At 42.6% G+C, this 24,719-nt stretch overlaps 2 protein-coding genes across 2 annotated transcripts in view; one reads left to right on the forward strand and one right to left on the reverse strand.

Moving 5' to 3' along the window:
- The window catches only part of LOC138982714 (dual oxidase 2-like), a 92,189-nt gene extending 84,373 nt beyond the window's left edge, over positions 1-7,816 (reverse strand). Inside the window, exon 1 of the mRNA XM_070356043.1 lies at positions 7,124-7,816. Coding sequence (XP_070212144.1) covers positions 7,124-7,178 — 55 coding nt within the window. The 5' untranslated portion in view covers positions 7,179-7,816. The remainder of the gene's footprint in view (positions 1-7,123) is intronic.
- Positions 7,817-21,706: 13,890 nt separating this feature from the next.
- LOC138951951 (KRAB-A domain-containing protein 2-like) lies at positions 21,707-23,395 on the forward strand. Its single transcript, XM_070323552.1, has one exon. It carries the CDS (start codon positions 21,707-21,709, stop codon positions 23,393-23,395), a length of 1,689 nt encoding a protein of 562 aa, XP_070179653.1.
- The last annotated feature ends 1,324 nt before the right edge of the window (positions 23,396-24,719 follow it).

The following is a 24,719-nucleotide window of genomic DNA, read 5'->3' on the forward strand; positions in this document are numbered from 1 at the left end:
CATTATCCCTTCACCCGTATCCCATTTTTGCGTACGAGATTTTTACTGGAAGTAAAAATTTGGGCAGTCAAAATTTCGTGGAGGGAGTAATTTTGTCGTACCTTGGGAATTCTTTTCTCGTACGAAAGGTGTACTCGGAGTAAGAATTTCGTACGAAATTTTTACTCCGGAGTAATTTTTTCGTGGAGTAAAAATGTCGTGTTACACCGGTCGCTGTACTGTCATTTAGGTGCACCGACAATGGTGTTTGTGTTAGTGATCCGCAACTTTGCTAATTAGTCATTAAGTTTTCATATTTTTGTCAGTACTGGCGGTTATGTTTCGTGTGGCACATGATACCCGTGAAGAAGGTGGTAATCAGATCTGTAGTCCCGTCGCGAGATAACCTTCGTGGTTGAAAACGACGTTATAAACACCAAATAAAGAAAAGAAAGATCTGTAGTGTCTCGACTGTCAGGTGCCAAAAAGTAGGAAGAAGCTAAAGCAATTGCGTTTGGTTGTTTGTTTCTTGGTATTTAACATCCTTCAACGTATTTGGCTGTGCGGGATCGATTCAAGTGTATTTCCTTCTCACTTTACACATTTTAACAGTCTGCAAAGGGTACCCAACTGAAGTACCCAAACACAGCGATTAACATTCGTTCAGACACTGATTGAAAGATATTCTTGATGTGTGGTAACACCCTTCCAAACTTCAAAGCGAACTATGTTGTGTAGCTCTTGGGGCGATCTGAGGGGGTATTTTGTCCCCCCCATGAGTATCCCTTAAACACTCCTACCTGTCGATTCACCCTGTTCTCTTTTATATATATGTATATAAATGTATACACCAGATAATTCGGGCGCGACAAGGAAGTAAATTTCACTGGGCTACATACATGGACGTACACAAAACGGCAACCTCGGGTATACAGTAGGCTTGCGGATATACCTTTCAAACACGTTTTAAGATCCATACAGCGAAAGATGACTAGTATATAAAGTAAATAGAGAAATAGTAAACTAGAAGGGGCGAGAGGGATTCGGGGGTGGAGGTTAGATTTTGTTAGCGGTGGGGGGAGGGGGGGTAGAGAGGGAGGGAGGGAGTAGGGAGAGGCGGAGAATGTGTGGTTGGTGTGTTGAGTGGGTGGGGGTATAGGTTAGAGTTTTGTAGCTAGGGGGGAGGGGGGAAGGAGAGGTGAGAGGGAGGGACCAGGGAATGTGTTGTTGGTGTGAAGGGGGAAGTATATAAGTTTTGACAATCTAACTCAATAGCTTACTTTCGTCACTGTAGACGTGAGATCCGGTATATCTGAAAACATGTTTACAATACCTAACAATAGATGTTTGTTGCATGCCTTGTGAGGGGTTTTGTTGGCGTACCGATGTGGTGGTTCCAAACATGTCCACACCAATCTCACCCCCCTTTCTCTCTCTCCCTGTATGTCTGTCTGTCTGTCTGTCTGTCTGTATCTGACTCTCTCTCTCTCTCTCACTCTCTCTCTCTCTTTCTCTCTCTCTTTCTCTCTCTCTCTCTCTCTCTCGCTCTCTCTCTCTTTCTCTCTCTCTCTCTCGCTCTCTCAATCTCTCTCTCTCGCTCTCTCTCTCTATCCCCTCTCTTTCTCACTGTCTCTCTCTCTCTCTCTCTCTCTCTCTCTCTCTCTCTCTCTCTCTCTCTCTCTCTCTCTCTCTCTCTCTCTCTCTCTCTCTCTCTCTCTCTCTCTCTCTCTCTCTCTCTCTCTCTCTCTCTCTCCCCGCGGGTTATGCCTCGGTTTCACATCTACTAATGTCACCCGACTTTATGTAGTCGGCTGGAAGTCGGAAGAGGTCGGAGAGTTCGTGAGAATTAGCAATTTTGTTTTTGAAAAGTCGGTTAGTTCGGAAGGCCCTTCAGACTGTTTTGAAATTTTCAAAACAGTGGGAAGAGCCTCCCGACTCAGACGAATAGAAATTTGTCGGGTGGTTGTCGTAAGCGTGTCGGTTTAGTCGTAAGGCGATTCTGATTAGTCGTAACGGTAGTCGGAAGACTCGTAAGGGTGGTCGGATTTGTCGGTAGCATAGTTTCGTTCGGATTAGTCGTAAGGGCAGTCTGATTTGTCGTTAGGACAGTCGTTAGCTAGTCGGTTTAGTCGTTACACTGGTCGTGAGAGTCGGCTATTGTTCGGAAGTTTTTCAGCCGGGCCTGTCGTAACTGCAGTCGGAATTGTCGTTACTGCAGTCGGAAGTGTCTGGACCATGGCGATCTTAAGCCGACTTAACTATCCCCGACACTTCCGAAAAATCGTATATGTGAGACCGAGGCATTAGGGGGAAGAATTTACCCGATGCTCCCCAGCATGTCGTAAGAGGCGACTAACGGATTCTGTTTCTCCTTTTACCCTTGTTAAGTGTTTCTTGTATAGAATATAGTCAATGTTTGTAAAGATTTGTGTCAAGCAGTATGTAAGAAAGCTTAAGTCCTTTGTACTGGAAACTTGCATTCTCCCAGTAAGGTAATATATTGTACTACGTTGCAAGCCCCTGGAGCAAATTTTTTATTAGTGCTTTTGTGAACAAGAAACAATTGACAAGTGGCTCTATCCCATCTCCCCCCTTTCCCCGTCGCGATATAACCTTGAATGGTTGAAAACGACGTTAAACACCAAATAAAGAATCTCTCTCTCTCTCTCTCTCTCTCTCTCTCTCTCTCTCTCTCTCTCTCTCTCTCACTCTCTCTCTCATATGATGATGATGAATTAAAGCTCCTAAATTTCCTCTCCTTGAAAGATCAGTTGACGCTAAACAAGGCTGTCTTTATGTACAAAGTATTTAACAATAATGTTCGAGGATATTTAAAATCACATTTCAGACATGCGACAAAAAAGATATGGGTCCAAGAATCTGATTCCCCCTATCCCTCGTCTAGACTTGTATAAGTCAAGTTTAGCCTTCTCATGAGCGTCTCTATGGAATTCCATACCCCTACCCCGCCGAAATGCCTCTTCTGTGAAAACGTTTAGGCGCCACGGTTCCATTCCCGCTTGATGGGTAAATAGAACACTTTTCATGTCTGATATTTGAGTGCTTTTATGTATTTTGATTTGTTCTTTATGTGTATGTATTGATAATAATATTATACAGGCACATGATCGTGACAATTCCTCCCCACATTTTCCCCCTTTTGTCATCAGTTGTTTTGGATGTTTACATGCAATGCGTTATTGCAACTATGCTGCAATTTCCACACTATATTGTTTTCCCATTTTCGAGTGTGTTTAAGAAACCATAACCCTTTTTCTTCTTACTATCTACATTATGTGCGTCTGTAAGAAACCATAAGATGATAACCCTTTTTCTTCTTACTATCTATATTATGTGCGTATGTGAGGGACAGGTTGTAAGATTAGGCTTTGCCTAAAACCTCTATCCTTTGGTAATAAAGTTCAGTTCCAGTTTCAGTTTCGGTTTCTCTCTCTCTCTCTCTCTCTCTCTCTCTCTCTCTCTCTCTCTCTCTCTCTCTCTCTCTCTCTCTCTCTCTCTCTCTCTCTCTCTCTCTCTCTCTAAACATCACATTTCTTTTAACACTTGTTACTTCAAATCATAATGTCTGCTTCTAGGTTAATGTTACGAATCAACTCACTCCCGATGAAAGTGTCCGTAGGGAGATTTGGGGCATTGGGATTAACTTTTCGATTTGCTAACTAGAAATTGCATGGTAATCTTAGCGCAAAAGGGCAGGTCTGCTCTATGCTAGAATGTGCATCATTTAGGCAATGTGAAACACAATAAACGCTGTTCGTCAGTCTTCTTCGGTCAATGGCGGTATAGTGACATTACTGGGTAAAGAAAAAGGTGAAGTTTTGTGTGTGAGAGGGGGGGGGAGTTTAAGGTAGGTTTAGGCGCAGAGACTATAACGAAACAACTAAATAGTCTAAACAATATTGTATCCCTCTCGCCAGACTCCACACAGGGAAGAAGTATTCCATATATGGGAATGAAGTGTGCACTATGTTGCCATGGTTAATTGTGAGTGAATAAGTGATCAGTTTTAGTGAGAGCTTAGCTGTTTTCGTCTTCGATTTCATTGTTTCGGGCGAGTGGTCTCCCTTGGACCATCATTAATTTTCACAAAATGGCGACCATTTAAGTGCTCAAGGAAGTCAATACTACAAAATCGTGCATCATATTCATCCTCTTAATGTTATGTCAGTCCGCCCTAACTATACTGTGACCACGTCACACTTTTGCAACCTTCCTGGTATCAAGCTGACTGCGTTTTCTTATAAAATGATCTCAACGGTCGGTTGTGTAAACAGCGTGGGTGAGATAAACTGTACACCCCTCCGACTGTGTTCAAACACTTGGACTTGAGCCGTGCATCGTTATGTGCTGGATTCACTGACAAGTGAGCCTTTATCAACCGTGTCAAACCGTGCTACTCACTTAATTTTCGTTGACAGCATTCGTATTGTAAGTGTCTTTTGTACCGCGGTCGTAACTGGCCGTGAAAATCATTTGGCTGTATTGTGGGCTTTTGAAAACTTATACACAATTTAAGAACAAACAGAGTCGGCCTGAGTCGTTCTGATAAATGGTCAGTTTTATCAAATGACAACGCTATTTTGTTCTTCATACTCACCCACCACCACCCCCACATACCACCACCCCCACCCACCACCACCCCCTCCTACCTCCACCCCCTCAACATCTTTGCATCACAGACTTGTGTGTCTGAGACACTGTTCGTGGGTGACCGTGAGTGACGGCGTACGACGGCTTACTAGCAGCAAAACCACATAATTAAAATGTTCACGAGAAAATTAAAACTATCAGTGAAAATTTAAAAAAAAAGAATTCCCCCCAGATAACGATTAACTTTCAGTTTTGGCTCAAGCAATCCGTCTGGAAGTGAGCCAGAACTGAAAGTTATTGATTTGTACGTTAACGTTGTAATCATCAAGTGATCATGCTTAATTGTGAAATGTTAATTTGTAACTATCAAGTGTTCGTGTTTAATTATGGTTTTGGCGTTAGTAAGCCGAGAAAAAAACTGAAAATTAGTAATTAACATTGTCAGTTTAAATTATTGCTGTGAATTACACGGAACACGAGTTAATTACTAATTTTCATGTAATATTGGTAACCTCGTGTTTTGGCGCTAGTAAGCCCTTATAACGACGTTCTTCAAGTATATTCCCTGGATACGTATGCATACACAACTATTCATCACTGAGTGTCTGCACATAGCCACCGAGACAGCCAAGTAATGCAACACTGCAGCGACGACCTGTTTACTTCATAATTATTGCAAGCTTGTTCTCGCTGCGCAAAGCGCTAAAAATATGTTCTACCAAAACATCCATGAATAGCTGGGCGTTATTCGAGAACATACAAGGCAGTGATTATATACGATACGACGTATATTGCGGTACAGCAGGATTGTTACCGAACGGGTACACGCGGCCGCAGTGCGGCAGTTAGGACAGTTTAAAGATGTCTTCCGTTCCATGTGAACCATTAAACAGGTCACCGTAGATTGCTCATAGTTTCGCATGGGATCGGAACATCCGTCCTTATGGACACCTGCTTCCTTCGCTGATCTTTCTTTATTTGGTGTTTAACGTCGTTTTCAACCGTTCAACCTTCGCTGATTTGGACTTTTGTTTTGCATTAATTTTTTTAAGATTTACCCACGCACCATTTAAAAAATCAATGTAAAACAAACAAATAACACCACTCACAGAAAACAGCCAGGTTGAAGACGTTTGGTAAATGTTTAAGTGGAAGTATGCTCTGTGAACTTTGTATACATGTCATGATCGTAACCTTTGTTAAAATAAACTTATGTTTAAACCAAGTATGCTCTAACCCCAAGTAAAAGCCTGGGTGGAGCCAGGATAAAATACAAGAGCATTTACGTCAGAAGGAATGCGTCTTTAAGCTGACAAGAGGACTACAAGTCAGTTCATGTCGTCTTGACTGTTGCTTGTGTCTAAGCTTTGAGACTTGTATAACTTAAAAATCGGTTTCACAGTTCGAAAGGGTGTTAATCTGAAATACGATTCAATGCAGAAAGGCTTTATTCTTCTAACACGCTCGTTACAAGAAAACAGTCCAACAGAGGTGTAGGCGGAAGGTATAGTGTTGTGAATGTGGTGGGGGTGAGAACAACTAAAAGAAGACAGCTTATCGTTCCAAATGAGGCCATGGCGGTAGCTGTAGATCAACTAATCACCGAGTGTGCAGTAGTACTCAAGTGTACCTTGTAAATAACTCAGTATCAGTTACAATCACACACACACACATACACACACGCACACACACACACACACACACACACACACACACACACACACACACGCACACACGCATACACCACACACACACACACACACAAATAACACTTGTCGCCAGCACATAATATTCACCCCCACCCCCACCCCGCCACCTCGCCAGACATTTACTTTCCTGCCTCCTTTTCGCGAGTAGACTTTACGTGCAGCAAAAGCCTCACATGTTGCAAGAAATGTTTTCTAGTTCATACACCAAGTCCTAGACTGTGATGGATGTGTTTCGTCCAACCTCTTCACAATACTGTACAGATCGATGACACAAAATGCAGAAACTATAACGAAGTAACAAAAGAGCCTAGACAAAATTGTATCCCTCTCGCCATTCTCCACAGAAGGAAGAACAAAGAAGACCAACAAGACATTGCGGCATATCTTTGAAACTCAAAACAGCAAATTTTAGGGTTGGATGGACGCTTTATTGCAGTGTCGCTTTTTTTCTTTTCCTTTTTTTTTCTTTTTTTTAGACAGGGCACGTTATTATGGCCACAGAACAGCCAATAACAAAATGCATGAGCGTACATGGACAAAATTTGGAAGACAATTACAGCCTCCAACACAAACTATTTTTTTTTAAACTGAGCTTTTGAACGGCGCTACCTCTCTTTTTTTTCTCTTTTAATAATATCAAAGGCTACAAGAACTCTCAACTTTCAAATCCTGTCCAGCCTTCAGCTGCAGTTGCGTGGTTTCGACCCATGGTTTCTACCCGTTTTGATCTTCAAGAAATACATTCAAGGCAAAGAAGAAAAACAAAAATCAATCAATAAATAAAATAAATCATTTAAAAAACGAAATTTAAAAAAAACACTTACCAGCGAGAGACGCCAGACAGACAAGCAGCAAAAGGGCAAACCAAAGCCACCGCATCTTGTGGCCTCGTCAGCACTCAAGCCCCTTTGTTCTACTGAGTCAATGTATTTTTCTTCCTGGATGCGCCCCGCACAATTTAGCGATATTTTTCACCACCACTAAAGGGGAAAATCGTCCGCGAAAGTCCGAGTGTGAACAGCAAACTTCAAACACTAGCATTTAAATAGTAGTACTTCTTGACAGGAAAACTGCGACTGGTGCAGTCGGTGTGGTTCTGGGCCCAATCGCCAAATTGACGTCAATGGACACTGACTTCCAGTTTTTCTCAGAAAGTCTTCACGCTTCAATTAAGTTGAATTCAATCTTGCGCCGCTGGTGTTTTCTCAGGTGTCACATTCACCACTCAAGAACACAGATCTCAATAAAGATGTCTTTTTCACGAACACTTTACACGCTTAAAAAGCAGAAAAAGCATGCGCTTGAAGAATTCTCTCCAAAAAAACAATGTTGGCCACCGGGTGAACTGGATCACACTTGACGAGTCCACTCCAGAACCCTAGAATCTGTGGAGCACTTTCATGCCATGCAGACGACAGAAAGAAACCCTATATCTTCCCAAACGACATCAGCCATGCGATCAGCTATGCTGTATTTCGATGGGATGACTGGGCCTTCACAAGCCGATGTGGTATAGACTTAAAGCAGACTTTTTTTCATTCCTGGTCTATATATAAAGCCGGCCGCGACCAACGCGGAAGAAAATTGTCCAGAGCAAAATCCGACTGAAGAAACGAGCGTACACAAAATAAATTCCCGCCGCTGTAATATCTTACACACTAACAAAGCTGTGCTGAAATATACAGTCCTTCTCGCGAAAGCGAACGTGGACAGCACCTCGGATTTGGCTTACACTTTTGATTTATTAAAGGCATACGTACTACTCCTTCACGTGCAAACAGTTCGGCTAACCATTTCAGACCTGGCCAGGCCTTGGTATGGAATAAGACCATCCCTCCACTTGGTCACACACGAAACATGAACAGTCTGGATGTTCTATGTGCACGAATTTATATTGGTGTTGTTGATCAGTTTGTATTAATGATGCGTGTGTTGGTGTACATGGCTGGATTGAATGTCTCTTAACCGCAATACCATAACAAATTCCCAACCTTGGGCAATTAGAGAGTCTGTATTCTGTATTATCCTGTCTGTACGATGGGAATTGTTTTCGAGGAATAACTTATCTATGCATTCAAGAAATTAGGTCATCATCGCACTAAATCAAACAGTCAGAGTGTTGATTTGTTGCACATGTGTTTATGTGGAGGGATGGTCCTATCCCAGGTATAAGCTTTGCCAGCCGGCCATGTTTTCACGAGAAGAAGTGGGCCTTTGAGAGCATCCACTCGCCTAAACATGAACATAGATCAACATACTGCCGTCTTCTTCTGCAGAAAATTTTTTTGTGCTGAATTAAAGTCGGAAATTGACACAGGTGTACCTTACAAAATCAGTTCAGCAAAGAAATTGTCACTAGGGGGGGGGGGGGGGGATCACATCATTTTTAAAGGGGGGGTTTCCACATTTATTTTTGGGACAATTCGACGTCGCGAAGCGTTTAGTCGAGGCCGCGAAGCGTTCGAACCTCCTTGGGGGGTCCAGGGGCATGCCCTCCCCCCCCCCCCCCCCTCGAAAATATTGATAAACACAAGGAAAATGAAGCAATCTGAGCCAAGAAACTTCCCCTTATACACCTTCCAAAAAGTACATTTAAGAAGACAAATTTGGATCAAAACAAGGATAAATTATCCAACTACTTTCAAAAAATCGTTACTTAGAAGACAAAGGCCGGCTCCTAGGGTGGTATGGGGGCATAAATCAAGGAAAAAGGAGCAATCTGGTGCAATCTGAGCCAGCAGTTTTTCTTTTTTTTCAAACAAACAAAATTCTTTCTTTTTTTCTTTTTTTGTAGGCTGGGGGGGGGGGGGGGGGGGGGGGTCCGGAAATCCCGGACCGCGTGATGATAACTACATGTCAGTATATCCGCTGCACAATCAGTAACTGTTCATTGACACATGTCAAAATCAAATAAATGTGACATTCCTTTAGGCAATAATAGTTCACAGCTTAGCTAGTTCCGTAAACCACAATATTCGTGAATGGAGCACAGGTGATTACAATACCGCGCTTTCTGAATCCGAATCAATGGCTAATTAAGACCTATCAAGGAACATGAGTTGATAATTATGACAAGCAGATGACGTAATAAGATGGAGAACGCGTCATGGTATGGGGTTCCATGGTGGGCGGTTACCTGAGCTAGCAGCTGACGAAAACCAGCACCGTAATTTAGAGTGCTAAAACGCCCTTGAGAGGGCGTGTAACCTGGGGAGGGAGCACGTCGAGTGCGCGAGCAATCCCTGTCAGTGTCAGGAACTCTGGTCAACGGCTGTGATGGTGGTGCCGGTATACAGACAGGGGGAAGTGCATGATTTCACCATGGGACAATGGTGACCCCGAGCTGGAGAAAGTCAATGGTGAATCGACTGCCTGCATCTGGACTGGCCTATCCGGGAATTAAACATTGGTGCCTAGTGGATCAAGCCAGTGGATTCCGTGGATTTGCCTTCGGGACTGGAATGATCTATGTTTTTTTATACTCAGTGATTGGAAGTGTTTACTGTATGTTCTGAACGTGTGATGTTGCGTATTTTGTATTATCTCGGATTAATGTGTTTAGTATCAGTATAAATGTGAAATGTGATCTCTTTTTAGTTGGCTTTATCAAATAGTATGTATGCGTTTGTGACACACACACACACAGACACACACACAGACACACACACACACCCGCACACACACACACACACACACACACATACACTCACACACGCACACAACACACACATACACTAAACACACACACAAACTCACACGCGCGCGCGCGCGCACACTCACACTGTTTAACTAAACTATGATCTCGAACGACTGTAAAATGAAATCTGAGTATTGAATCGACTCAGGTTTTCCTACTGTAAACAAACAAGATTAAACTAGGCAGGAGATACATTTACACCGGTTGGCGTGATTGTGTTGCACGGTCTAATGCGGGTGTTAATGCTCCGCTGAACAGTAATCAGTAACGTCGACTTGGTCTTTTTACATTTCGTCAAGTTTTTTTTATACTAGTTCAGTTGGGACGTAATTATAATGGACAAACATGAAGGAAAACTCATGGTTTAAATAGACTGACCTTGAATGCAGACTCGTGTGAAAACACTCAAGCAAACACTCATCCATCCATCCGCACACCTACAGAAACATGCACAGACATTTACCGACACAAACAGACAGACAGATAGACACACACACACACACACACACACACACACACACACACACACACACACACACACACACACACACACACACAAATGGGTTCTTGTGATTTGAAAGAAGTCTGGAGCTTTATACATTTAGACTGGGCATGCTGCCTCTGAGGCCTATTTAATGCCATTCCTTAAAACCCAACGGTTTTTGTCTGCCACAGGTATGCCTGCACTATATCCGTTAGACGTCGTGGAATCAACATTCTTCAGAACACGTTTTCAAAAACGGTGTCTTAGACAGTTAGCCAATAAATCTTTTGAGGTAATAACATTAGGTAGGTCTAAGTTAGTGACAAAGAACCTGCATGGTTATGAAAGCAAACAAGCAACAGTCGATCGATCGAACTCTTGTGAAGCAAGGTTGGTGAAAGTCATTCGAACTTCGAACACACTCTTTTGATCGAAGGTGGCGGCGTTATTTTCTTTCTTCTCAGGGGCGGATTAGCGGAGTGTTACAGGAGTTCCGCCCCCCCCCCCCCCCCCTGCTGTCCAAAGAAAATTCTGTCTGTGAAAAAAAACCAATACTAACTTTAACAGAAATAATGAGTGGCTGCTGACACCAGTTGATCATGATTAAAATCAAGGATAAGCCACAAATTGTTTATAAAATAGCTAAAATTCTTCAGCTTCAGGGCGGCTTTGCCCCCCAGATCCCCCAACGGGGCGTCGCCCCTGTACCCCACCAGGGGTCGGTCCAGGTTGTAACCCCCCCCCCCCCCCCCCCCCCCCCCTTGGCTTAACTGCTCCGCCCCTGCTTCTTTAAGTGTGTGTTAACTTGACACACTAACCAGGAAGAAAACTCGTCTGATCTCATTGGGCAGGCGAAAAACCAACATAGATACATATGTTTATGTAGCCAGATACCTTCATTCGTGTAAAATAATATGTAGATATATCGTGTCATGTTGACTGAAAGGAGAAAGCTAGAGAGACAAACAAAGAGAGAGAGAGGCACACACAGACAGACCGAGAGACAGAGAGACAGACAGAAAGACATGTATACAGATAGACATAGACAAAGAGAGAGATAGACCAAGAGAGAGAGCGAAATAACTTTCAATCGTACATATGCTTGCGTGTGGCGCGTGTGTGTATCTTCAAGTAGTGTGTGTACCTTTGAAGAAGGCCTGCTGGCCGAACATTTGGAAACAAAGCATATGGATGAGACATTCTGGCTTGGTGTTGGACTTTTTATTGTGTCGTATATAAGCTTGTGTGTGTGTGTGTGTATGTGTGTGTGTGTGTGTGTGTTTGTGTGTGTGTGTATATATATATATATATATATGTATGTGTGTGTGTGTGGTTGTGTGTGTGTGTGTGTGTGTGTGTGTGTGCAGGTACGTGCGTGTGTGTAAATGTGTGTGTGTGTATGTGTGTGTGTAAATATATATATAGAGAGAGTAGTGTGTGCTTTCGGGTTACTACGTGCGAGCGTGCGTGCAAGCGTTCTCTCACTGCCCGCTACTGGCTGACTTGCATCCTGTTCTGTTTGACTTTTGACTCCTGAAGTGTTACATATAAGTAGACGAAGTTCGCCACTTTTGCATAATCATCAGTATAATGTGCGGATCAATCCTCGCAGGAATACACCACTTAAAGAGCATCCTTCCGCTGAATTGCAGTAACTCTCTTCACTAAAGGCCTTGTCACACTTGACCGGATAGAGCCTCCGAACGTGTAACGGATGACATATTTGTTTATCCGGTGATGTTCGTCAATGTTCGTTTTATGTTCGTTTTATGTCCGTTTTATGTTCGGAACATTCGTTTCATGTCAGGTGATGTGCGGTGTGTCCGCCTGCATCCGTTAGAAAGTTTTGTGCATGCACAAAACTTGAAACGGACAGTGACGAACAAGAATATTCGTTGGCTGTCCTGTGCATGTCCGTTCTGTCCTGTATATCTCCTGTCAGTGTTCGTAATTCCTTCGTTTATATGCTGTAGGTGTACGGGGGGGATACGTTATCCAGTCCGTAGATGGAACTTGAACGCATACGCCACGCATTAACCGGACCTTAAACGAACACCTAACGGACAAACACAGGATGCCTGCAGGATAAACACTGGACACGACGAATAGACAAACGAATTGAAAAACGGATAAAACGTACAGAACTGATGAATACAGCATACCTACAGAATACCTGCAGGACAACAACAGGGGGAGGAACTGACTACCGGAAGAACCTGGTCATCCCAGGGCATATAAAAAGGTTCTTGGAAGCTTCCAAATCTGATGTCCGTTATGTGTTCGGTTTGTCCGGAATGAATCCTGTGCGCGTTCTGATGATTGGCCGGTTCATGTTCGTTTGTTGTTCGTCAATCATTCGGAGACACTTGGCTGGTTAAACTGTAGCCGTGCGTTACATGTTCGTTACAGGTACGTTTCAACCGTTCCATGTTCGGTGCAAATACGGCCGTGGTTTGGATTTTTCTACCGGACTGACCACTTTGCCAACGGATAAACAAATATGCCATCCGTTTCACGTTCGAAGGCTCTATCCGGTCAAGTGTGACAGGGGCATAACTTTCATATATATATGATAGATCTGTCACAGCTTCAACTCATCAAAACTAACAACAACAACAACAACAACAACGACAGCAACAAACAACTGTAATAGTTTCCCAGCCCAAAATGTTGTTTTGTTTACCGTTTTAGCAGTAGTGTCCGTGAAATATCAAAAGCAAATATAGAAACTACAAGGTGAACAAAAAACAAAGCAACCCATAAAATTGATTATCACTTCTGCACCTGTTCAACAAATTACTTCATATTTGATGTACATTAACTACAGCTTGTGCATGATCAAATCACAAAGTTCCACATTTCAAATAGGTCAAGTGGTCTGATTTTTGTTCTCTTTCTAAAAAAAATGTCCAAATTCAGGAATCGGCTGAACAGTAGGAGGTTTGATATTGAGCAGTGTCCACTCGCACCAGATTTAAACCTTCCAGACTTTTGATTTTCGAATATCTGAAGGTCCAAGTCAACAAAAACACCCCAGATCAATGGTGACCTGAAAAAAGTTACAGCCAAGCTGGAGGGTTTGAATAGCGCGAGCGTGGCTACAGGTCAATGCCAAACATCCTAGTGTTCAGCGGATCCCTGGATATGGACCACTTGAGCTATATGTATTTGAAAGTTGGTAATATTACCATGCATAAGCTGAAGTTAATGTACACAAAATATGAAGTAATTCGTTGTACAGACGCAGAAGTTATCAGCATTTTTCTAGGTTGCATTGTTTGGGGGTTACCCTGTAGTACATGCTTTTTTTGGAATACTAAGATAGACCGGCGCGTAGCCTAGTGGTTAGGACGTCGGCCCTCCGTGTGGAAGGTTCTGGGTTCGAATCCCAGCCTTGGGTGGGTTTAGGGTGGACATTTGTCCGATCTTTAAGGTCAGCTTTTGGGCAGACCTGCTGGTGCCTTGTTCCCCTCCATGTGCACACGCGTGCACAAGACCAGGCACACACGGTGTCTCTTATTCGGCTTTCTTTTGAAAGAAAATGCGTATCTTTCAAACACACATACACACAAAAAACTGCCAGCATTACAATATGTTCATTTGAGATCCCTCAGTACTCTATCTATAAATGCTTTAGTGCACAATATCATCAAATAAAATCCACACAAAAGATAGATAGATAGATAGATAATTTATTGCCAAGTGTACAATACATGAATGAACATAAAAAATACACGAGGAAAGCAGCTTGCTGTGTGATAAAAACAAAAATGAATAGCATTCATACATCTCTGGCGCATAGCATCATACATACATGGGTAAGACAATTTGGTATCACAGTAACTAATACATACACTATACAGACATGGTGAGAACTATGAAACTCTAAGAGCTATCGGAACCACAATAAAAGTACGCAGAATAAGATAGGATCCCCCCCCCCCCCCCCCCCCACTATCAACTACTGTAAGAACTGAACATGTTCCATACTGATAAGATGTACCTCTAAAACAGCACATAAAAATAGATGTCCAGCTACGTGCAACTACATGTCCATGTATATGTATAAACATGAATATATAGCACCCAACAGACAATCCCGCTAGAAAAATACTCCTGCGGGTGACTTTTAGCCTTTGACTATAAACCCGTGGCACTCTTCCACTGCAGATCTTCCTAACCTTGCATAGACGAAATGGGACATGCTTTTAAAAGTGTGTATTACGTGTATCTCGGCTGTGATCAGTACGGCCGGTGGAGGGAGAAGAGGCGGGTGGAGGGGGGGGGGGGGGGAGTGGGAGTCAGATTTGACAGAGAGGTGTTAGTCAATGTCTTTCCGGAACAGTTGCTTGTTCTCCGGCAACGTTGCACGTAGCTGGACATCTGTGTATGCAAATGAGTGCATGTGTTTACAGCGCGTCTCTCGAGGCGGGGTGATATAGTCTATATACATACACACTTACTTGCACGAAGCGGATATATCCCAAGCTATACACACACGGACAAAAGCCAACGAGGAAGTAAATTGTGCGAGGCATAGAATCTGGTATGCGTGCATAGAATTTGATATGCGTGTGTGTGCTCTCTAATTGTCTCGATGTAAACGTACCGAATGAAGATTTGCTTGAGAGTTTCAGTATTGAGCTTTCTGGTGTAAATGTGATGTCATGTGTGTGTGTGTGTGTGTGTGTGTGTGTGTGTGTGTGTGTGTGTGTGTGTGTGTTTGTGTTTGTTTGTGTATGTGCGTGTGCGTGTGTGTTTGTGTATGTGCGTGTGTGTGTGTGTGTGTGTGTGTGTGTGTGTGTGTGTGTGTGTGTGTGTGTGTGTGTGTGTGTGTGTGTATCGTTTGGGTTGAGAGAGGAGGAGGCGAAAAGATTAAACATTTGGCATGTTTACAGAACAAAAACAGTTGTGCGTAATACTGACATTGCAGGTACATTTTCAAACAACACTACCCGCCATAAAAAAAAAAGTACACAGATACATTTTGCTGTAGATGTTTGTGGTGCGGCCAGTTATATTGACAGATAGGTGTATATTTTTTTCCCGCCGACCCTAAACCCTTGAACTGCAATTTCTCTATGTGAGATAAAAAGTTATTTTGATTGATTTGATTTGATATTACCAGAAAGGTAATTCATTCCCCTACCTTTCATTTTTCATAAATTAGTGTTTATACAGTGTACCGGAGACCTAGGACACCCCCCAAAATCAAATTCGCAAAAGCAAACTTGCAGACACTATAATACACAAAAATTCAAAATGAGCAAGAGTGACCCCGATCTCAAATGGAAGAACAACTCATTTTCTATCCATACAAATGTATTTGGTTCAGCTGTTGTGCCTAGCAGTGTTTATTTGCCATTTTAAAGAAGACTGGCGTCAGCCTCGTCAGAATACCGTAAAAGGCTTGTTTTGGCGTCATTTTGTGTGGGCTATGTGGGTAAAAACCCTGTTGGTTTGTAATGGCTCGTGCTCATTGTATTGCTTTTCAATTTGACATGAGTATTGATAACACAAGTGCAAAAACGCGTGTAAAATATCATGGCGTTTTGATGAGTTTGTTGGACGAACATTAACCTTTCGGAAAAAATTGATTAAACTGTAATAACTTTATACAGTATGGTTGCACAAATTCAGCATTTTGCAATCTTCAACACAAATGATTATTACAATTGGGGATCAATTTTGGTACAAAAGCAACGACGCGCTTGGGTGCTAGGAAAATGTGAAGTTTGAATGTCTTGCACCAAGTAGTTACTGAAATGTGATGTTGTTTGTTTGATTTGTTGTTGTTGCATTATCCTCTTTAAAAAATGTCACCCAAACCTGCCTTTTGCGGTTTCAGGGAAGAATGACACTTACATATTGGGGCATGCCGTGACATCATTGTTAGACAAAGATAAAACTAGCTATGTGAACATCAAATTGTGTGAACTAAAGTCATTAATTTGAATTTAAAGAAAAGGATGGTTCTTTCCACTGACATGCAACACTTGTTAAGATTTAGCCTTGCTGTTGTGAATTGGATTTGCAAGGATGTCTGTGTTCCCTGTCCTAATGTACAGTCACTTCCTCAAATAAAAATCGGTATGTTTGCTGAATATGATATGGGAATAAATGGTCCAGCTAGTCAAATAGCTGGTTTTAGAATAAACGGCCTCATTACAAAGATATCTTCACTCAAACGAATTTGGCTAGGATTTCTTTTGACGGCTAGTATAGAATTATAAGTAGCTTGTCAAGTGTTTGCCGTCCACTATTTTTAAAGTTTTCCTGTTGCATAGTACAACTAGTCAAAGCTGTGACTCTGTTTTGGTAGTTAATGAAACAAACAAAAGGTACCAACCTGAAGTACACACAAAATATTACCTGCTTTCGTCACGCAGTGGCAACAGGAAAGTACTTAAAGGCATATGTACTCGATGACTATACACGCTAATTGCTTTACCAACAGCTGGAGACATGCTAAATTAAGTTCCCTGCAAAATATTGTGGTCTAGGACCCCTTCAATGTTGAGATATGTTAATTTTTATTTTGATCTGGATCGTCCTATTTATAGATTTGGCAACACATGTAACGTTCATGCAAGGGAGCTAACACCGCGGCTTTGTTGACATCCTCACTTTTTCAGAGGCTAGAACAAGCTGTAATGCATGTATTATGGTCCGCGCATGGTGACATATCGTCATTATATGGTCTTATGGTGCGTTTGACATCGATTATGGGCAAACTACGCTTTGTAAACACGGGAGCGCGTACATATGCCTTTAAGATTGTTAAATGTCTCAGATTTGAGATAATAAAGTTAATTTATTTGAAAAAATGGTACTCTTACTTGGAAACACTTGCACACGTCATTCACTCAAATGAAGTGCCAGACACTCTGGTAATGACGACAAAAACGACGTCATCTGGAATGCGTATTTCATGCACATATAATGACATGAAAAACGAATTAATATTTACGTGATCAATACTTATATGTAAGAATAATGACATGAAGGAATGTCACACGAATAACTCGTAATAGCGGGTACTGATGCATTCTATCCAGGCAATGTATGATTCAAGCACCCACACGCCGTAGTGCCGTGTTTTCACAAACCTCAAAGAGAGGAACCACTCAGACTAATTTTGACGGCTCTATAAAAAGAAGAACAAAATGCACTTGTCTTAGTGCCGCTTCCGTGAAGTTTTAAAAGGCTGAGTGAATAGGGCGTGCGCGTTTTCCATGTGACTAATATGCCCAAAAAGGATTGATTTAGGTGACATGCTAAGTGGGACCCGAATTATCGACACCTTACGTACAGGGTCGCTTCCAACATTCTTAAGTTAATCGGTAACAAACCCAATATTTCTAATAATTCATGTTAACCAGCCTTCGACGCGGTAAGTAAAACGTCTCACTCAATAGCTCGATTGTTCTGAAGTTGTTCATGAGAAAGTTACTGCCGAATGTCCATGCGCTTCAATGAAAGAAATTAGGCTTTGAGAACTGAACAGCTTTAAAGGCAATGGTGAACCGGTATGCCCACTGGCTTTCACGACAAACCCAATGCTCTTTTGCTGAGATGAAAGAAAACCTGCGTTGAGTGACGAATTGGACGATTTCAAAAGCACTGGTGAAACGTGGTTCGGTGCTTGGAAACGAGCACACGCACTTTATCGACCACTCGTGTGCAATAAATAAACTTAATGGTTTTGAGAACCTGAAATGGATGGCTTTCAAATGCACAGGTTGGCCGTTGTGAAATGCTTGGACACGAGCACACTCGCTTTAAAGGCCTCTTTAACTCTCTGAGCCTCCGCGAAAAGCTTGAGGAAATGCTGAACGTTGGATTCCAGTTTTTGACGTACGCTCTTTTCACTTTCTACAAATGCTTTTTTTCTAAAAACATGAGAAAACAAGTCACGTAAGGCGAAATTACTACATTTAGTCAAGCTGTGGAACTCACAGAATGAAACTGAACATAGTCCGCCGCTAGTGCAAAAGGCAGTGAAAGTGACGAGCCTGTTTGGCGCGGAAACGATTGCGCTTGTGCTTTACTGTACCTCTCTTCGTTTTAACTTTCTGAGCGTGTTTTTAATTCAAACATATCATATCTATATGTTTTTGGAATCAGGGACCGACAAGGAATAAGATAAAATAGTTTTTAAAACGATTTCGGAAATTTAATTTTGATCATAATGTTTATATTTTTAATTTTCAGAGCTTGTTTTTAATCCAAATATAACATATGTATATGTTTTTGGAATCAGAAAATGACGAAGAATAAGATGAAATTGTTTTTGGATCGTTTAATAAAACAATAATTTTAATTAGAAGTTTCTGATTTTTAATGACCAAACTCACTCATTAGTTTTTAAGCCACCAAGCTGAAATGCAATACCAAATCCCGGCCTTCGTCGAAGATTCCTTTGCCAAAATTTCAATCAATTTAATTGAAAAATGAGGCTGTGACATTGCCGCCTCAACTTTTACAAAAAGCCGGATATGACGTCATCAAAGGTATTTATGGAAAAAATGAAAAAAAGTCCTGGGATATCATACCCAGGAACTCTCATGTCAAATTTCATAAAGATCGGTCCAGTAGTTTACTCTGAATCGCTCTACACACACACACACACACACACATACACACACACACACACACACACACACACACACACACACACACACACACACACACACCACGACCCTCGTCTCGATTCCCCCCTCTATGTTAAAACATTTAGTCAAAACTTGACTAAATGTAAATGTGTGTGTGTGTGTGGGTGTGTGTGTGTGTGTGTGTGTGCTTGTGCGTGTGTAAGCGCATTTGCGCACGTTTGCGTGTGTGTGTGTGTTTGGTACGTATTTCATTTGTTGAGAACATAATCGGATGATAATAATATGACTCATTACTTGAATTTTAACCTCCTGTCTGTCCTTCATATCAGAATTGTGTCACGATGCTTCTGTCACTTTCCTGCCCATGTTAAGAAGAGAGAGGAAAAACCGAATTGGCAAAAATTTCCCACATTTCCTTTCTTTCTTTTTTGGGGGGAAAAATACATGACAAAACAAAACAAAAAATAGTACAGCAAAAAAACTTTTTTAAACGCAAAACTACATGATCAGAGTGAAGAACATTAATTATAAAATTGTTATTGCCCGAACATGTTTCCTTCAACGCTCGACTGTTGACAAGCCATGAGCGGGCAATTAACATCGGTATGATTCATTGAATTGAACGTGTTTCTTTTTGAAAATGAAAACTGCCAAGGAAAAACAATCCCCTGATCTGTTCGATGTTTCTATTTCGGTAGAACGCTACTTAGGAAAACCAATTACGTCAGGGTCTATTAATTTCTTTCAGATTTTGCGATGAAATGAGGTAAAATCTAACGTCGCTTTTATTTGTGAATTCTCATTTTAAAGTGGAAGTTGCAATGCTCAAGGTTGAACGTGAACTGTTTCCTTCCCGGAAGAGGAAGTTGCGTTGTTGACTCTGATATCAAATGATTTTTGGAAACACCAAAAAATTGAACGTGATTCTAACTTTCACTTGGGCATTAAACAGAAAGAACATAAATTGCATCGGATACAGCTTCAAACCGACACAGACATACGCACAAAAAACAGACAGAATGATAGCCTGCCAGACACGCACAGAGAGGCACACAGAGATACACCGACGAACACACACACAACACGCACACACGCACACACACACACACACACACACACAAACACACACACACACACACACTCGCGCACACACACACACATACACACACATACATACATACATACATACATACATACATACATACATACATACATACATACATACATACATACATACATATATACACACACAACAACACACACGCACACAGACACACACAGACACACACACACACACACACATACATACACACACACACACACACACACACACACACACACACACACACACACACACACACATATATATATATGTCGTAACGAAATCTGGTAATTGCCGAATTCGTGAAATCGGCAACGTATTTGCCGAATTCGTGAAATCGGCAATCGCTTGCCGAGAACGCGAATTCGACAGGCTATTGCCGAAATCGTGAAAGGCCAGATTAAAGTTGTCGAATTCGTGAAATCGGCAACGGATTTCACGTAATCGTCAATCGATTTCACGAAATCGACGATTTTGTCGATTTCACGAATTCGGCAACTTTAAACATGTTTTGGTGCAACAGAATGTAGTGTAGCTGAGCTGTCACGCGTCTGATGGCAAACTGAACTGTTCTCTGTGCCCATCTTCTTCTTCTTCGTCCTGTGGTAACCCCGTCGACTTGGAGTTAACTCCACAATGTTCAGTCACTTTCACGTGCATATCGGTCTTTATGTAGTTGAAATAAACGGTGAAAAATACTCACCCTTTAAAAAGAAAAATGTGGAGCCCAAATTATATTCACAATTTCCTTCATAACAAGGAAGCTTTCAATGATGGAGGCGCTGTTTGCCGACAGGTTTGATGATGCCATCAGAAAAGAAAAATTTAGCGTGCACATTCTACCAAGTAGAAAGGATTACAATACAATGATTTCAACACTTGCTGGTCAGCAAACCAAAGATCGCGGTTACTACTATTTGAGAAGCCGGTTTGAACTGTTGGACATAGCTGGCTCACAGAGAATAGTAAAGGTAATAAACATCTCCTCTCTCTCTCTGTCACTCTCTCTCTGTCACTCTCTCTCTGTCTCCCCTTCTCTCTATCTCTATCTCTGTCTCTATCTCTGTCTCTCTCTTTCTCTCTCTTTCTCTCTCTGTCTCTCTGTCTCTCTGTCTGTCTGTCTCTCTCTCTCTCTGTCTGTCTGTCTCTCTCTCTCTCTCTCTCTTTCTCTCTCTCTTTCTCTCTCTCTCTCTCTGTCTCTCTCTGTGTCTCTCTCTGTGTGTCTCTCTCTGTCTGTCTGTCTGTCTGTCTGTCTGTCTCTCTCTCTGTCTCTCTCTGTGTGTCTCTCTGTCTGTCTGTCTGTCTGTCTCTCTCTCTGTGTGTGTGTCTCTCTCTCTCTCTCTCTCTCTCTCTCTCGCAATTGTAGTTAGTCATTTATGGAAATCAGATACATGTGTTTGTGTGTGCGCGCGTGTGTGTGTGTGTGTGTGTGTGTGTGTGTGTGTGTGTGTGTGTGTGTGTGTGTGTGTGTGTGTGTGACATTTATCTAATAACAATACATCTGTCAACATGAACATACTATCTATTGCCCGTTTTGAAACTCGCTTTTCTTTAATCCAGAAACGACACGATGCCACCGCACACCCAAGGTACTTGATAACCAAGGAGGATTTATTCCAACGCATCCTGGAGGCCCATGTCAGTACCGGACACGGGGGAGTAAAGAAGACACGCCTCGGACTTCACGACAAATACTGCAATATTACTGAACGGATGGTGGCCATATTCCTAGCAAACTGCGAATCGTGTCAGAAGAAGAAGTCAAAGCCAAACAAGGGACTGGTGGTGAAACCATTATGCAGTTCGGGCTTGGGTTCGCGAGGACAGGTGGACCTCATCATCATGGAGTCACAGCCAGATAGAGACTACGTGAATATAATGAACTACCAGGATCACTTCACTAAGTTCAATTTTCTGAGACCACTGAAGTCGAGGACCGCTGCAGAAGTCGCCTACAACTTGATTGATATTTTTACACTGATAGGAGCCCCATGCATCTTGCAGAGCGACAATGGTCGTGAATTCGCGGCGAAAGTGGTATACGAATTGAAAGAATTGTGGCCTTCGCTGATGATCGTGCATGGGCGGCCGAGGCACCCCCAAAGCCAAGGTAGCGTCGAAAGATCAAACCATGACATCAAGCAGATGTTAATTGCATGGACAACAGACAACTCCTGCAGCAAATGGGCGGAAGGTCTGCGATTTGTCATGCTGCAAAAGAATTCGTCAGCGCATCGAAATTTGAACAACCGTTCTCCCTTTGAGGTCATGTTTGGCCAAAAGCCACTGGTTGGGCTGCAGAAAACTAGCCTCCCTAATGATGTGATGAGGAAGCTGGAAACCGAAGAAGAGCTTGCTGGACTTCTAGCAAATACTACACCCCCACATGGTGAAACAGACGACGATGACACAGATTTCGTTCCACAGATGAGCCCAATCGATGACAGTAGGTTATCTCCGCAAGCCGCAGGACCTTCTTCAAGAGAAGACGCAGAACATGAGTCAGTCAGTGCTGCAATAGCCCATCTACGTGCGACTCAAACAAAGGCCAGGTCTGACACAGACAACGAGGACGAAGAAGAAACAGATTTCGAGGGTAGTCTCGCTTCACAGATGAGCCCCGTCAATGACAGTTGGTCATCTACGAATGCCGATGACGGCGTTGCCCCGTCTACAAGAGAAGACGACGCAATATCTGAAACTGTAGATCCACTGACAACGCACGTAGCTCTGATCAACACGCGTAGAGAAGAAGCAAGAAAGGGACAGGATAAGAGCCGAAGTGAAATGCTCAGGCGAACGAAGCAAAGGCTGTCACCTTTTCAGGTCGGAGATGCCGTCCTCATACCAGTTTCAGAATTTGATCGAGGACGCCTTGATAGCAGAAACATTCCAGGTGTAGTGGTTGAAGTGACACCCAGAGAAACTTACCGGATTGGCACCGAGCACGGCACTGTGAATACCACATTCAGCCGATCCGAGCTGTTAAAAGGTGATAGCAATATCGTCAGAGATGTGAACCCCGAACTGATGTCGGTGAGGCACCTTGCAGGTCTGCACTCCGCTCATGGCGGACAAGGGTTTTCCAAGTGCTCTTGCGGGTCAACCTGCTCATCAAAACGATGCACATGCAAGAAATCCGCCGTGAAGTGCAACAGCCACTGCCACCCAAGAAACGGGAAATGTACCAACAAATAAGACGTCGTGGAAAGTTGTGGTGTTACCTTACTTGTAACATTACACATGGATGATACATTATACTTACCTTAGACACGGATATTACATGTCGTCTTGAGCAATTACAGTTTTCCTACTTTTTCGACTTCTCTTGTCCCTGACGTTTCGTGGGACTGACGTTGTGACGTTGTGGCGTAACATCACTTGCGTTGCACATAAATGGTCTTGATCAATAATACTATTTTCAGTTGTTTCTTGTCCTTGTATTTTCCTGGAACGTTATGGTAGCTTGTACTCACCTTAGACACGAATATTACATGTCGTCTTGAGCAATTGCTGTTTTCCTACTTTTTCGACTTCTCTTGTCCCCGACGTTTCGTGCGACTGACATTGTGGCGTAACATCACTTACGTTGCACATACATGGTCTTGAGCAATTGCTACTATTTTCAGTTGTTTCTTGTCCCTGTATTTTGTTGCTTAACTTACCTTAGACATGGATACTACATGCCGTCTTGAGCAATTTCTGTTTATCTACTTTTCCAACTTGTCTTTTCCCTGAAATTTCCCCTTTTCCCTGAAATTTGCACATGCATGGTCTTCAGCAATGATAATTATTAAACAAACAAAAATGCCGTGCTCGTTCATGCCATTGTCATTCTACGCACATACACACACCACCACCACCACCACCACACAAGACACACACACACACACCACCACCACCACACACACACACACACACACCACACAACACACACACACACACCACCACCACCACACAAGACACGCACACACACACACACACCACCACACAAGACACGCAAGACCACACCACGCACACACACCCCACCACCACCATCACCACACAAGACACACACACACACCACCACCACCACACAAGACACACACACACACACACCACCACCACCACCGCCACCACACAAGACACACACACGTACACACACACACACACACACATATACACACGCAGTCACACACAAGGCCATATTCACCGATTTACCTTCCTCTATCTCATTTATTCAGTCAACTCGTGACAAATTGGCTACAGAAAATTCTGTTGTACCAAAACCTGTTTAAAGTTGCCGCCGAATTCGTGAAATCGACAAAATCGTCGATTTCGTGAAATCGATTGCCGATTTCGTGAAATCAGTTGCCGATTTCACGAATTCGACAACTTTAATCAGGCCTTTCACAATTTCGACAATAGCCTGCCGAATTCGCGTTCTCGGCAAGCGATTGCCGATTTCACGAATTCGGCAAATAGGTTGCCGATTTCACGAATTCGGCAATTACCAGATTTCGTTACGACATATATAATGACA

The sequence above is a fragment of the Littorina saxatilis genome, linkage group LG1, assembly GCF_037325665.1.
Source record: "Littorina saxatilis isolate snail1 linkage group LG1, US_GU_Lsax_2.0, whole genome shotgun sequence".
Lineage (NCBI taxonomy): Eukaryota > Metazoa > Mollusca > Gastropoda > Littorinimorpha > Littorinidae > Littorina > Littorina saxatilis.